The 16373-nt window shown below is 38.4% G+C and overlaps 1 protein-coding gene across 2 annotated transcripts in view; it reads left to right on the top strand.

The window, feature by feature from the left end:
* Positions 1 to 330: 330 nt before the first annotated feature.
* The window catches only part of rgs12b (regulator of G protein signaling 12b), a 98249-nt gene continuing 82206 nt past the window's right edge, over positions 331 to 16373 (top strand). Inside the window, exons 1-2 of one of the 2 annotated variants that reach the window (XM_015344824.2) lie at positions 331 to 451; positions 3613 to 5608. In XM_015344824.2, the coding sequence (XP_015200310.2) occupies positions 3734 to 5608 (1875 nt within the window). In that variant the 5' untranslated portion in view covers positions 331 to 451; positions 3613 to 3733. Of the gene's footprint in view, positions 452 to 1171; positions 1319 to 3612; positions 5609 to 16373 lie in introns of those variants that run through there. The other variant, XM_015344823.2, reaches the window with a different exon arrangement.

Genomic DNA, 16373 nt, shown 5'->3' on the forward strand with positions numbered 1-16373 from the left:
ACGTGTTGGAAAAAAGCTTACTGCCTATGAAAAGGCAGTGATCTATGATCTCACAGTCAGGGTAATAATGTAATAAATCCAGGTAACTTTATATTCTGGTTTAAAACTCCCTTTTATATTCTAGCTATGAAATTCGATAAAGCCTTAGAACCTAATGATCTGAAGCTGGGCAGACACGACGTGTAAATTAACTGGTTTCTAAGTGATGAAAGGAGGAAATGTACGATGGTTTACATATTGTTCATCAATACCGTCAACACTTATTCTGGAAGCTTTTCTGTTTCGCGAGTCCACACAGAATCACACAGCGACACGCCGCCGAGAGCCGCGGGGGCGCTCGACTCCGGTTGCCGGGTGTCCGCTTGTTGACTCTCCAGGGCTGCTGGGGCGAGAGACGGGGACCGGACTCGTGAGACGTGTCTGTATTACATCATGGTGAAGCTCTGCAAAAGTAAAATAATTCAGAAAATGCTTTTTTAATCTGACATTGTAGTATGATTTCACTATTGCTGACGTGCGGTTTTTACCTCCGAGAATGGGGAGTTACTGTACACCCGTTTTCGAAGTGTATATAACAATACTGTATGTCCAGCGGACGATATTAATGCATTGAATAACCAGAGTTCATTGCATCCTTGTAATAAATGAATTTGTAATCAGCTCAGCGTGTGATGCCTGTGCAATATAACGGTACACTAGTTCGCATATAATCGTTTTTCTATGAGGAAAAAGTTTGGTTTCGCATAAGGGGGGACAGGTTTGATTACACATACGTAGAGTACGTTTAGTAATGCAGTTTATAAATATTATTTCTGATTTCATTTCGTCATACCTTCTTGTGTAGGACATTCACATTTTGAGAAAAAGACTATATGTAAAAAACTATTTTGCAAAACGTATGCCGAATCTTGTGAAACAGTAACTTGGTACAGTATTTAAAACCAGCCTTCATTCTTGCACACCTTGCACTGTTATTGTTCGTGTTACACTTTCAGTCCCTCTTACTACAAGACGGCAACAGTAATTTGAACGCGTACAGAATGACTGATAGTCGCATCAGCGAGTAGAAGGGCTCCGAGGCCAAGCGGACAACAGCGTTGTCATAGGAACTGGGGGTTTCGCTACCGTGTTCGTGCAATGGAATAGCCGGGGCGGGTCAGTGTGGCTCAGCAGGGTTGGGTGAATTTTCCTGGGATAATGATTGTTGCTGCGGGGAAACAGAAAAGGGAGAAAAAAGTTATCCAAAGTTTATAAAAGCAATTCAGATACGAGATGCTTTTATATGAGTGAATCTAGATGAGTGTGTGATTATAATGAGGTAAGATTGTTGGTGCTTCAGTATTGTAACATGCAGAATAATAGCATTCTAGAAGTTTTACTGTCCTGGTTCCTGAATGATTGTTTGGAATGGTCAACAAAGGAATTTTCTCATGCTTGAATCTTCTTCGTTATTCTCGGGACAGTAAAGCACTCGGTTATGAAGCAGTCCCGTTTTTAATATCTAGCCAGTGAAAAAATATTTTAAAAGTTCTCATGCACTTCTTTTGCATTCAAGGATTTGTTTTTGTAGTAACGTATGGAGTATTGATCGCTAATGACCGATTTTCTTGGGCTGTTTTCAGCGGTTTATTTTATGTAGTTTTTAGTTTTAATTATTCATGTAGTATACAAACTAAGAGCGTTTTAATGAGAGCTGTGTGTTGAAATGCACACACCTGTACTGTAGGCTACCTGTCTAAAGGTGACATTTTTAGCGCTAAAATTTGAAATGAAAGCACTTCCTCATTGGAGAGTAACATTTTCGTGGTGTACGCCAACTCCAATGTAATCTTTGATCCTTATTTGCTGATAACAAAACACAAGATGGCGTTAAAATAGCTGTTATTTCGCTTATACTTAGTGTAATGCATTTACAGACCTAAAGAACAACTAAATAATGCATATTAATCGGTTAGTTTATGAATGGATTTAGAAAATACAATGTTACCTGTGGTAATATGAATATTTTGATATTTAGTGACAGGTATTGTTAATTTTTCTTAAAACCTTTTTCTTGTCTGCAATCCAGTGAAATCGAAATACAGTACTTCTGTAAACTTATAGAACATGGAGCATTTCAATACAATACATACTGGGTTGAAATGACATTAATTATTTTTGCTGTAATAATTGTAATATTAAACTTACCTGATGGTAACTTATATTAATGTGCTGTATTGTAACAATAAAATGATTGAATTATAAAACTGCTTCAAAGATGTAGCAATTGATGTAGTAGCCATGGTGTGGAGAATCAGAAATGTAGTACAAAGGTCACTACATTGAACCACATAATCATAGACCATATATCTGTTACATATAAGATAATGGAAACAATTGCTAAAACAAAATTAGAGGATCGCCTATTTTGAAACAATATCTAAGTATATATTCTGCATGGTTTAGACAATATAGATCTCACTTAACTGACTTGTTAAAATTCTTTGAACAAGCAGCCCCAGCAATGGATGATTATAGCATATGTAGATTTTCAGAAAGTTTTTAATACATTTACTCATGAAGGATGAATTCTTGAATTACAAGCAGTAAATAAGTGAGGTACCACAGGGGTCAGTCCTGGGGCCATCTAACTTCATAATTTCAGTCAGTGATCTAGATTCTGTTATACAGTACTTGGTAAACTGGTCAAGTCTGCTGCTTATACCAAAATAGGAAGATTAGAAACAATGTAGAAGCAACAGGTGAAATTCAAAATACTTTAGATGAATTTCAAGACTGGATAAAACCCATGGAGATGACAGTTTACGGTAATCAAGTACAGGGTGTTTCATGAAGGTAACAATAACAAATACAAAATATGAAACGCTGAGCTGGAATAGACTATTTAGTTTTTCTGTCAGAACATCATTTACATTTTCTAGACAAAGTGGAGAAGTAATAATGGCAAACAAAATGCTAGGATATATAGTTAAAAGCGTAGAATTTTAATTGAATGGTGCTATGATTCAGTTATATAATATTCTAAATTACTGGTGTATTGTGTACAGTTTTGGTTACAACCTTATACAGAAGATACTGCTGCTCTGGAATCAGTCCAGAGATGAGTGACCACATGCATTCCAGAACTTAAAGGAAAATCCTACACTTAACAGGTTGAAAGAACTGAACCTTTTTAGTACTGAACATAGAAGACTAAGAGACCTGATACACATATTTAGACTCCTCAAAGGCACTGACAAAGTTGAAACACAAACCAAAGGGCTCATTATGTGGAAACCATATGTATTTAAATCCAAGAACAGGAGGCACTTTTTCAACCCAAAAGGTTGTTGGGGTAATAAGCTTACTTATTAATTATTGTATTATTATTACTACTTATGCAATACGTTTGCTAGGCAGTGTTTGATTACTGTTCAAATGTACATCCTGTTATATTAAGAGGAGCATATGTCAAGGGAAGAGCTACACTGTATAACAAAAATATTTCTAATAAATGTTTAAGTATAGTATTTAGATTATCTGACCTTTTTTCCCTTTAGTTAATTCTTTTGTGGTTGTAAGTTTTGTAGTAGAAAAGTAGCCATAAAATTTGTTTTCTTTCTTGTTTTTCAGGTCTTCTGAAAAGTCAGAATGAATGGTAGAAAGATGTTGAGGCGACAGTTCTGTAGCGGTTAACATAGTGTTCCATTTAGTTCCCCTGGCTACACGTTGAAAGTCCCTAGTAGCAAGAAAAATGTTTAAGCAGGGAGAAGGTGCAAAACGTCGGCTGAACTTGCACTCGTCAGGCCGGGTCAGAAGTGTGGAAGTAGCCAGAGGAAGAGCAGGGTATGGATTCACCCTGTCAGGACAAGCCCCTTGTATTTTGAGCTGCATTCTGAAAGGAAGCCCAGCGGACTATGTTGGGTTGAGAGCAGGAGATCAGATCCTGAGTGTCAATGACATTAATGTGTCTAAAGCATCACATGAAGATGTGGTAAAACTAATTGGAAGGTGTTCTGGAGTTTTGCATTTGGTAATAGCAGAAGGTAACAACCATGTGGACTCCTGCTCAAGTGATGAAGAACTTGGTTTCCATGAAACCAAAAACTGGATAAAGCCAAAGATTGACTCTAAAACCTTGGGCATCAACAGAGCTGAGAGAGTTGTGGCAGAGATGCAGTCTGGAGGGATTTTCAACATGATTTTTGAGAACTCCAGCCATTCATCCAGCAGCTCTGAGAAGCCTGCAGTGAAGCCAAGGCCATTGTCTGAACCGGACTTCACTTACAGAAGCAGGCATGGCAGTGCAAAAAGCAACCCAGACCTGCTTTCAGAAGAAGAAATGGCAAAAGTACTGAATGATGATACAGTATTTGTAGATGTATTTGAAAATCAAGATGATTTTGCGTTAGATGCTAGCATTCTCAATGTTGGAATGATTGTTGGATACCTAGGCTCTATTGAACTGGCTTCCACAAGTGCCAACCTCGAAAGTGACAGTCTGCAGGCTATACGTGGATGTATGAGACGCCTCAGGGCTGAACAGAAGATTCACTCTCTGGTAATGATGAAAATAATGCATGACAGCATTCAGCTTTGTAATGACAAAGGTTCCATAATTGCTACATACCCAGCTGAGAAATTAGCTTTTAGTGCTGTGTGTCCTGATGACAGGAGGTTCTTTGGATTGGTCACCATGCAAGTTACTGATGATCATAGCTTGACTAAAGAGGAAGAGAGTGGATTGAGGACCTCCTGTCATGTCTTTATTGTGGACCCGGAGCTCTGTCATCATAAGGTTCATCAAGGCATTGCAAGACGGTTTAACTTTGAATGTACTCCAGATCCTGACATAAATGGCTGCTTGGAATTCCCCCCAACATCACAGCCTCTCTTGCAGTTTGTCTCTGTTCTCTACCGTGACATGGGGGAGTCAATTGAAGGAATGCGGGCCCGAGCCTTTCTTGATGGAGATATTGATGCCCAGCAGAATAACAGCACCAGCAGCAACAGTGACAGTGGGATTGGAAATTTCCTTCCCGAAGAGAAAAGCAATAGGGTTCTCTTAGTTGACTTGGGAAGCAACCCAAGTAGGCATATCCCCAACGGTCTGTGGGAAAATCCTCCGACCCGGAATTCAAACCAGGCTGCGTCAAGTTGGAATGGCTATCGCTATGAACAGGATGGAAAGTATCATGTTGAGCTTTCCCATCCTGAATCTTCTCAAATTCCTGGGCGACATTTAGGTCCTTCTGCAAGGATCGAAGTCCCTGTCCAGCCATCCAGGCCTCATTACTCTCATGGCAAAAAAACAGGCGCAGGAGCAGCTGCCCATGCCGGAAGTCAGCGCTGGCTTCCTGTTCACGTTTTGCGAGATTGGCAACATGGCAGTACCAGCGACCAAGAGTCCTATGCTGAATCCACAGACGGCTGGTCAAGTGCTAACTGCAGCACTCTTCCTCCTCCAATGAGCAAAATCCCAGCTGACAGATATAGGGTAGCAGGGGAAATAGGGCAGCCTTCTCGACTAGCAACTCAGAAGGATGAATGGACCAAAAAGTTGTTTGGTCCCGAGAAAGTGTTTGGAGATCAGCAGAGTGGGAAAAGAAACAAAGAGGCAGAAAAAAAGGTAAGACTAATTGAACGCTTTTATTTATTCCAAATAAGTATGTAAAGGGTTGCTTAGATTTTTGGATTGAGCTGAGACGTTTCAGGTTTAGCATGTTTTCTACCACCTGGGTTTTGTTACTTAGTGATTTTAGGGTATGATTCTGCCAGCAAAAGAAATGTGATTTGGGTGGGTGGCAGCAATCTGGAAATGGGTGGATTTCTACTGGGACTTGCAGCCAAAAAACGTAATCGGAACCTCATTTTAGTGCAGCTTTATTTGTGCTACATTCACTTGTACAGTAAAAATAAAGCAAACTAAGACCTCAAGATTTTCAAAAATGTCACTTCCACTAGCTAGTCAAAAGATGGCTCACAGGTTTTCTTTCATTTTTCAAAATGACATTAGCAGTCCTATTTTAGGATCTCGCCTCATGAACCAGAAGGAATGAAGTAGTTTTCTTTTCAAAAGAGTGTTTTGAAAGTATGAGCTAGAACATACAAGCGGTTACAACTTATTTTGGATTGGAAGAAACCAAAACTTGAATTCACATGACTAGAACAAGCTCAAGGTAAATTATACATCTGCAGCCTAATCCATCACACAAACAACATTTGTTCCTCTCTGAACACGCATAAAGCTGAAAACTTTAGAAGTCTGATTTTTTTTCACAGTCCAAAGACATCCTGTACAGGTTATTTGCCACCTCTCACTTATCCCAGTGAATGTGTGTGTGTCTGCCTTGGCATTGACTGGTATCCCATCCACAATGTAGTCTGGCCTGTGACTTCTGCTTAGGCTGAGGCTTCACTTACTGTAACTCTATAAAGATAAAGTGGTTTCAGAAAATGGATGGAAGGAATACAGATGCACCAGGACTAACATGCATCTTATAACAATGTAAATGAAAACAAAACATTAATTGTGCCTAATAACACCATGATAATCCTTTATTTAACCAGATAAGTCAGTCAAAGCAAATGTTCGTTTCCAGTGATGACATTTTCATTTCTTGGCTAAAAGGCTGATACCATTGCAGCACAGGAAGAAAGGAATCTGTAAAAACAATGGACAAGGCATAGTTAAGTGCATGTGTTAGATAGAAAAGCTTTCAGTTGTATGCTCTTGGATATACGGTTGGGCAGTTTCACTCTGCGTTAGCATCAGCAAAGTAAAATGACTTGCACCCAGTTGATCTTGGGAGGGGCTGGTTGATAAAAGGACTACTTATGTGTAGTACAGAGAGCTGCAGAAGATGAAAATGGAAAAGTGTTTTCCCCAATTAAGGATCTGTAAAGTAAACAACCTTTCCTAACCTTTTTAAATGTACAGATCCCTTTTCCACCTTCCCAATATTTTGCTTACATCTTTATGCTACTAGTTGTTGTTTCTACACAGCATTACATATGAAAATGCAATGCAATATTACATAATCTTTGCTCCATAATCAATAGTATTGTGCGAACCTGACATCCTTATTGTCACATTTTTCTAAAAATAAAATGTCTGTCAAGTGTAGCGGGGCATGTGCATGAACATACACGTATGCATGTTGAATAATGAATTATTAGATGAAGTCAGTGAAACAACACTGGCCAAAGATAAAATATTAGGTAAGAGTGATGACCGTGTCAGCCTTAAAACTGTTTTTACATCACAGTTCACTTTTTGAAAGGACCGTCAGGGGTCTGTGGTCTACAGGTTGGGAACCAGTGGTGTACTATACAGGGAATGACAGGCGATCTGTCCAGAGTCTATGATTACTGTGAATGGAAATGACCATTCTGTAAATAACATTTCTGTCATCTAAGATGTAGAATGTGGATGGACAAAACTAGGATAAAAACCAACAATGAGAAAAGAGAATGCATTACCTTTAAACCTTCTGGACTTCAAAGAATAACAAATTCCGCCTGGGAATTTGGGATTCATATTTGTGGCTGTTTCAGAACCAGAAGAGATTACGATTCCTTTTCTGATGACTGTTTCGCATGTCTGGAAAATATTCACAGAAGTCACAGAAGTGCTTCTTTAGGAGAGTGATGAGACTTTTTTTTTTGTTAATAGGGATTTTTGCTATTAGGGATTTGTAGTTTATTTTTTTCTGTAAATGTTAATACTGTAGACAGTGTCAACATGCAATCATTGAAAACTTTTTAAGGACTTTTTTTTAGTGAAACATATAGTTTTGAAATGTATTCTCTCCAGGTATGTGTTGTGCAACAAAGCTTGAATTAGTGTGGACATATCCATTCGCTAGTCTATCCATCCATCCATCCATCCATCCATTTTCTTACCACTTCATCCACTTCAGGGTAGCGGAGGAGCCAGAGCCTCCCAGAAACCTATCGGAGCATCTTGGAAAGGCAGGATGCACCCTGGATTGGATGCCAGTCCATAATAGGGCACACATTTACATCAGGACCAATTTTGCCAGTTGTTTACTCTCAAATGAAGATGATCAAATCATCACCCACAAAGTTATTAATCTTTCTGAGACAATTCTGTCAGTAAGCTGACAGAATATATACCATACTGGAAAGTTAGCCAAAATATAATGAATATGGCAACGTTTCACTCTCAAGTGTGAATTGTTGTTTCTTATACATGTTTTTGTTCCCAAAAAAAGAAATTCCACGGATCATCACAATTTAAAGAAATGAAAGACAGCTGACGAAAGATCAGGGTTATTTGTCTGCAGTGTGCTACCAGTGGAAACAAAAATGAGAAATGTGTACTTCAGGGAGTGTAGGTACTGTAGATGTTGCTTAAAGTATATGCTTAAAATGTTTACAGGTATCAAATGATGCATCAGTTAAGATTTTAACACATTCAGAAGGTTATTATCTGTAAACTATTATCTATTATCATGATTTCAAGCAGGTCTGCTAACATGAACCAGATGCGACATACTGTAGGTAAATTAGTTTTGCTGATTAACATTTCTCGACAACAGGGTGTCTGCTATGAAATTCACAGGCTAGCAGTGTGTATGGCAGCTTATGGAATATAAACAGTATATCGGCAGGATACACTTTGCATCAAGTTACAGATACTGTCTTGTTCCTATTTCTGTCATAGTGCCTGGACAAGTATGCATCTCTTCACTGGTCTCTGAACCCTAGATTCTACACGTCCTCCCATTTCATCCCACAAATGTTCAGTGAGACTCAGGTCGTCCATGACATACTGAGCACGTTTTTATCTAACAGGATAGCCACTGTTATACGAGCAGCATGGGGATGGCTTTCTCCTGCTGAGGAAGGAACAAGTTCAAGGTCTTGATCACTGTAGTGTAATATACTGTAAGGCTGCCATCTAGAAAGAGGACATTGGTCTACTGCAGGCGTTCTACCAGCAGTCTGGCCTCCAGCATACCAGTAGCACAAAGGGTTTGTTCTCTTGCTAACTTGGACATAGTTTCTTTTCTGTGTTTTTCTTTTCACCATGATTGACATTCAAGCCCCATCACCTGTGCCCAATTAACTCGCTAATGAGGTTATTTAGTGCTTATGTTACAGCCATTCAGGATCAGCTAATTAAATATTATGTGTTTTAGGCATTATTCTGATCAATATCCATAATCCATATACAGTACTTTATATTAAATGGTACAGTGTATATAGCATTTTATATACAGTATACTACTATTCTAACAGCATGCATGCATAAATATAGTGATACTTTTTATATCTAAAACCTATTAGACTTAGTAGTCTGCTTTGATGCTCAGTGTTAAGCACAGTTTAAGGAATGCAATGTTTTATTACATTTAAAAATAAGAACCATCAGAAACCTTTATTGCTGGAATCAAGCCTTTAAGCTTGTACAATTCCTAAGGTTTGTGCCAGGGGCACTTGTCTCTTCTTGAGAACATGATAAAGGATTATTCATCTGTTCAATTCATATTTCTTTTTCTCTTTTTAATGTTGTGCCTGAGCTCATTGTACCCTTGGAGTCATAAATGTGCCGTTGAACCACTACAACCCGGCTATAGTACCCTTATCCCTGGAGTTCTCAGTGGACCAGTTTAGGTTAAACTGACTGGTTGATAGCCCTGCAGTTTTTCACCTGTTTTACCTAGCACTTCCAGTTAATCTTGGAGTATGTGCTTCTGCTCACCCATTGCTGATGATGTCTTAGGATTTCCAGGCTGACATCACTGTTACTCATGAAACATCAGCAAGCTGAGCTGTCTCAGTGACTGAAGCTCCTGCCAAATGTGCTTCAACAATCACCCCTGATGTCTCCTGGCACCTATGCTTGTCATAATCGTCCAGCATTTTTTGTGCATGATCCTACATATGCAGGAAATTATTCACTTAATTAAAGCATGCACCACACCTATGTGGAGGTCCTTGCGTTCAATATGCCTGGTGTCCCTTATTTAACCCTTTTTGTCCACTACCTGTATATAATAATAGTAATTTCTTACAGGTGTAGCACCTGCCTGGATGATGTGACGGCAGCCAAAGTGCGCCAGTATGCTCAACACATCAGCTATCAGAGGAGAGGAGAACAGAGTGATGAAGCTAATTCAAACATGAGGATTATTATAAGCCCAGGACTCCGGTTTCACACCCCTCCATAACCTCCATAATAATAAACCCCAAATAATAAACATAACCCCAACTCGTAAGGATTTTGCCAAGAATATACTTGAGCGGTTAGTATAGTTAAAGTAATGTGAATTATTTTTTTCTTTGGCACAAATCTGGTAAATAGAGCCATTATTCAGGCACACTTGGTTGAACAAATATTTATACAAAAATTGCAACACACACTAAAGATACATCATACAGGTTACACTACAGTGTGTACAAATTTACAGTCAATGCTTTTCAGAGGCCTAACATCCTAACTACCCAGAAAACTCCAAACTGTTACCAAGCATTCTCACTCATAAATAATGGCTGCTAAGGCCGCAATAAGAGATGAGCTGCCTTCTAAACTAAATAGATTTCTCCCTGCAGTTAAATCTCTCTGCAAATGCAGAAACCAGAATGTAATGAAGGTAAACCAAGGTAAACTTTACGATTGCTTTGATCACTGAATTTGGACCCCCTACATCTTGGCATAAATCCCCTATGTTTTGAAGCTGGAAATGTTTACACTGCCAAGCTACATCCATAGATTATTAGAAACTTCCATAGTCACACCTATAGCTGTAACAATATGATGCAAAATGACTCTGTTGCTGCAGCTACATGACTCTGTTGCTGCAGCTTCTAATTCAAGACCTGTATCGCATTAAATGTTGTAGGTAAAGTCCCTTGGATTACATTTGAGTGCCAAGCACTCTTTATACTTTTGCATTATTTGAAAATGGTTATAAAAATGACAGGCTATTCTGTCTTGTTGCATAGATGGTGCTCTTATAGTTCACCTTGGGTCACAAGAGTGTACTGCAGCTGAAACTATTCCTTTAAATGCTTGTAGTTTGTTCTGATTAAATATGAAAAAATGATTCTGCTTGACTCAGTGCTGTAAACCTTTTTGAATCGTGAAGAACAGCACTCAGCATTTTCTCTTTTAAATCCAGAACAGCTGCTCATAGATTGGCACATTCACTGAATGTTAAATAGTAGTTTGCCTTGACGAACATAGCACTGCCAAAAGTAGATCAAAGCCTTCACATTTTTTTTTTCTGTACAGCTAAGTAGGAAACATGGCATTTCTTTGAAAATAATTCAAATGAAAAATAAATCATAGTTTAAAACCGTTGTGAGGTACTGTACTTTCCATACAGTAAGTATGTATTGGATTTTATCCGATCAGAAACTAAGCAAGGCTGGACCTGGTTACGGGATTAAGGAAAATCAGATTGCATCTCTAGCTGGTTGGCCAGTAAGTGACACTCGCCCTTCAGAATAATTTCAGACCAGTTCTCCAGTATGGTGGCCAGAGAAATCTTTGAATGAGATATTAAAACCACGTTTGTGACCTCTTCAGTAAAGATCCCAGTTTGTAAGAGTATGGGAGTTAACCTTTGTGCTCAGGCTGAATTCCACTTTGGTCTTGCACAGTCTTAGGCCTCCCTAAAAGCACTGCCTTAATTCAGTTGGTGAAATATTTTTTCACTTCTCTACCTATCCCCTTGGCTCGTGATGCTCCCGGTGCCTCCTGCATCTGGGTGGAAACCGTAAACTGAAAAATGCCATATACTGTACAAGCAAAGAATTATTGTTATAATTAAATGGATGTGAAATGAGCGGAAGGGGAAACTTCCTGAAAGATCTATGGGGTCTTTCTGCTGTGCAAAATTTGCACTGAAATTTTTACACTGAAAATTGTTTTTTAGAAGCATACACTCAGTGGCTTACTGGAGGGCACCGCAGCTTCTTGATCCTGTGTTTGGCAGCCAGTTGATGTCTGATTCTGACTTGGTGCATTTAACTGAACCACAGTGGGTGACTGTACAACATATGGCTGTGGGGATGTTACTTTAAGTCCATTAGGTTTTAGTATAATAACCTAAAACATATAATGAAACAAAAGATTAAACCAGGTTATTATGTTCTTCTGAACAGATTCTCCCCTTGTGTGTTCTATAAGTTATTTCTTTTCATCCTTTCTCATTTCAGCCATATCCCTTACTTTTCCCGGGCACACCTGTTTCTCCCAAAGCAGACTTGTTTTCACACTGCGGTTCTGTTCTTGAAACAATGTAGGTGTGTGTCAGGTAGGAAAGGAACGGCTAACAGATATCCCACTCCTGCAGGTGCCTGACAGATGACAGTATATCTGTAAAAGAGTCTTTTATACTCGCATAAAGGCATAACGCATTATGATTTTAAATATTGTTACTCAGCACCAGTGAACTCATTTATTCTGCTCTTAAGATCAGCTTAGTACTATTGCAGAAAATTCATGTTTTTTTATCCCATATTTTTGTAAGATTTCACTTAGATTTTTTCCAGACCATCCAGAGAAATATTTTAAATGGATAACTGACCAGAACATTTAAAAAAACGTTTTTCCTTACACATTTTTAAATAACATGTTTTATTTGATTTTTTTTTACCATGTGAGCCTCTGTTCCCAAAGCAAAATGCTTAGAAGCCATTTGATGCTGTTAAACATGGGTTTTTGTCTGTAATGTATATGATATTTGGATTATCTTATGAGTTATGGGCTTTTTAATCATCTGATGTCATTACTGAAATAATTACTGTGTAATATAATTATTACTGTGCCCTGCACGTCTTCACCTCCTTCCAGTGTCGTCCCTTTTTGGTAATTAATACATGATACATACAGTAGGTCTACAAAGTTTTCTCTAAGATAAACATAAAAGATTAATTTGAACACATGGATAAAAGAAGTGAAATGTCAGCAAAAACTGTAAAAACAAATCCAAAACTAAAATGTGTTGATTGCATAAGTAGTGGCCAACTTCGCCTACTGACTTGATGCAGTTTTTGTCCGGTCTTCTTCGCAAACGTTCTCAAGACCTGTCAACTTGGTTGGGATTGATTGATTGGCATAAATTTTGAAGCCTTGGGGAAAATTTTCTATGGTCTTCAAATTAGGACATTGACTGGGCCATTCAAAGATCTTCATTTTCTTGAAGACACTCCAGTGCATCTTTGGCCATGTGCCTTGGTTCATTGTCCTGCTGAAAGGTGAGTTTTTATTCCAGGTTTAGGTCTTCAGTTGACCGGAGCAGGTTTTGCCTATACTTTGCTCTGTCTGTTGTGCACTTACTATGACAAACTTCCCGGTCCTGCTGATTAGAAGCAGACTCATAACATTGCTTAATATTGCTTTCACTGTGCTTGACAGCAGGGATAGTGTTGACAGTGTGATGCACTGTGTTTTATTTGTTCCAGAATTAACATGTTGCATTTAGACCAAAAAGTCTGCAATTATGACATGTTGGACAACAAAATCATTTGTCATGTGTTTGCAGGATCTCTCAAATACTTCTTTCCATATAGACACGCTTTGTGTAGTGGCTGGGATATTGTTGACTCATGAGCATTTTCTCCCTTCTCAGCTGAACTCTGTAACTCTGTAAGTTGCTATTGACCTCACAGTGGCAGTGTCAGTTTACTCCTTTCCAAGCTGTTCAGTTTGGAGGGACAGCCTGACCTATGCAGTGTACGGGTGTTTTGATGAGTCTTCTACTTCTCCGTGAATTGAATTTGCTGTGTTCACAGGAGTATTCAGTGTTTGAAATTTGTATTCAATTTGTGATCAATGCCTTTCCACAACTTTAACAACATAAACAAATTTTATGATTTTAAAGCTCTGTGGTCTTTGAAGCTTTGTTTGCAATTCCCTGCCTGATTGAAGGACCTAGCAGAGATATGTGGATTCTGAGATCATGTGAATCAGTATTATTGCATACAGAGGCCATTCAGCTACAGTAATTATGTGATTTGTCAAAGCAATTATCTGTACCTGAACAACTTACGAATTTCCATAGGAAAGGGAGTTATTTTGTTTTTTTTTTTATTTGTAGTTTTCGTTGACATTTACTGATTTTCACCCACAAAAGCATTTGGTTTGGGCATTCCAGTTATGATTAAAAAGATTAACTTAAAAGAAATATGTATACATCTTTTGTAATTCAAGAAAGTGGGACATCATTGGAAAGGGGTGAATACTTCTGGGAGGCACTGTATATATTATTTTCCCTGTATATTATTATTTTTCTGTCTGTTATTATTTAGTTGTCTTTTTTTCCTAAGCATCTGCTTGCCATTTGGAGAATAATTGAGAAACAAACTGTTTTCTTTGTGATGTTTGGAATCTGAACCGTAAGTGCTGTTTATTCATTTAGTGGCCAGCAAACCTTAAAACTGCATTTTCAGAAACATTTTTTGCTACTCTTTCTGTTGGTTTGCCTTAGTGCAACTATTGTAATGCCTGAAAGATGCAAACATTGTTATTCAGCGGTTGAGAATGTGTGCAATTTATTCGCAGCAGGAGGTGGAAATTGGAGTCATGCAGGCAGTAAGAACACAGTGCTTTTAATTTTACAGGATTTACTGAAGTGAAACGATAAAAATCGTGTTTCACAGGGTCTATACAGTATTTCAGTGCAATTCTGCAGCTCATGTTTATTCTTATGAGATGGATTTTAAAAATATGCTAAAATATATTAGTCCTTTTCATCAAAACAACTTATTTGCATATTCAGTGGCCTAGTACTAACAGAAGGCAACATTTATGGAGAAAAGTACAGAGCTTTTCTAGAGGAGAATCTGCAGATGTCAGCTAGAGTTTGAAGTCTCTGTTCCAACATGATAAGGTTTCAGACATGCATTTAAACTTTTATAAGACACAAATTTAAACTTTTATAAGACGGCTTTGATGGGAGAGTAGTATTTGAGAGAGGGGCCACCACAGTCGGCAAATGTCAGTGTGTTTTGACATTTGTGAGAAGTAGGTTCCAGAATAAAGGAAATAAATATTATTTTTGAGAGTGGCTTAGGGAAAAACGCCCTAGCAAGAGCATTGAACCAGGCATTTGGAAAGGCAGGTATGTACTGTAGAGTTTGTGAAAGAAATACAGAGATATGGCCAGCAGCCATATCACCCTGCAACTCACAACTGGCAACCCACTGAAGCTAAGCAGGCATGAGCCTGGTCAGTACCTGGATGGAAGACCTCCTGGGAAAAACTAAGGTTGCTGCTGGAAGAGGTGTTAGTGGGGCCAGCAGGGGGCGCTCACCCTGCGGCTCATGTGGGTCCTAATGCCCCAGTGTAGTGACGGGGACACTATACTGTAAACAGGCGCCTTCCTTCGGAACTGAGGTCCTGATTCTCTTTGGTCATTAAAAATCCCAGGGTGTTTCTCGAAAAGAGTAGGTGTGTACCCCGGCATCCTTGCCAAATTTCCCCATCGGCCTTTATCAATCATGGCCTTCTAACAATCCCCCTCTATAAATTGGTTTAATTCCTCTGCTCTCCTCCCCACTGATCGCTGATGTGTGGTGAGCGTTCTGGCACACTATGGCTGCCGTCGCATCATCCAGGTGGATGCTGCACATTGGTGGTGGTGGAGGGGAGTCCCCATTACCTGTAAAGCGCTTTGAGTGGAGTGTCCAGAAAAAGCGCTATATACGTGTAAGCAATAATAATAATAATAATAATAATTATTATTATTATTATTAAAAATAGAGGTACCACTGACTAGTGAAACTGTAAATATACTGAAAAGAAATTGATGATTTTTTAATGATAAATGTCTGTGTAATTGTTTGGAATTTTGGAGTTTATTAATCTGGCAATCTTTGTAACAAGTACAAATGTTTGCTTTATGTTTCCATTATGCTACAAGTACACTAAATAAAAAGGCTTAACAGCATTCAAATTTGTAAATATTGTTTTAATTAGGAAAAGCAGCACAACCTGAAATGTTTCTTTGTATACTGTACAGCTTCCACAAATACACACTATAAGCTTGTCAGTATCACAACAAAACAATTGTTCTGGTACTTCGTGTGAAAACAATTTTTTTGCAAGGTCAGGTGTTTTGGTGTTGTTCAGAAAAACCACTAGGTGTCTCTGTTTTCTTACATTAAGGGTACTAAAGATTTTCCTTCCCCACAACCAGTAAATTTTACTTTGAGCCTTTTAATAATTACACTTGGAATTGCAGGCCTCCAGTTGAAATACATAACTAGGTGATTAGTTTTATAATTCAGAATTGCTTTAAAAAAATAATCTTCAGTTTTCAGTTTCCATTGGCACTAAATTAAAAAGTTAATTTAATATTTTCCAGTTCCAGTTTTGATTTTCTGTAGTGTTATGAAACAGTATATTTTGTGCTTAA

This window comes from Lepisosteus oculatus, chromosome 1 (assembly GCF_040954835.1).
Source record: "Lepisosteus oculatus isolate fLepOcu1 chromosome 1, fLepOcu1.hap2, whole genome shotgun sequence".
Taxonomy (NCBI): domain Eukaryota; kingdom Metazoa; phylum Chordata; class Actinopteri; order Semionotiformes; family Lepisosteidae; genus Lepisosteus; species Lepisosteus oculatus.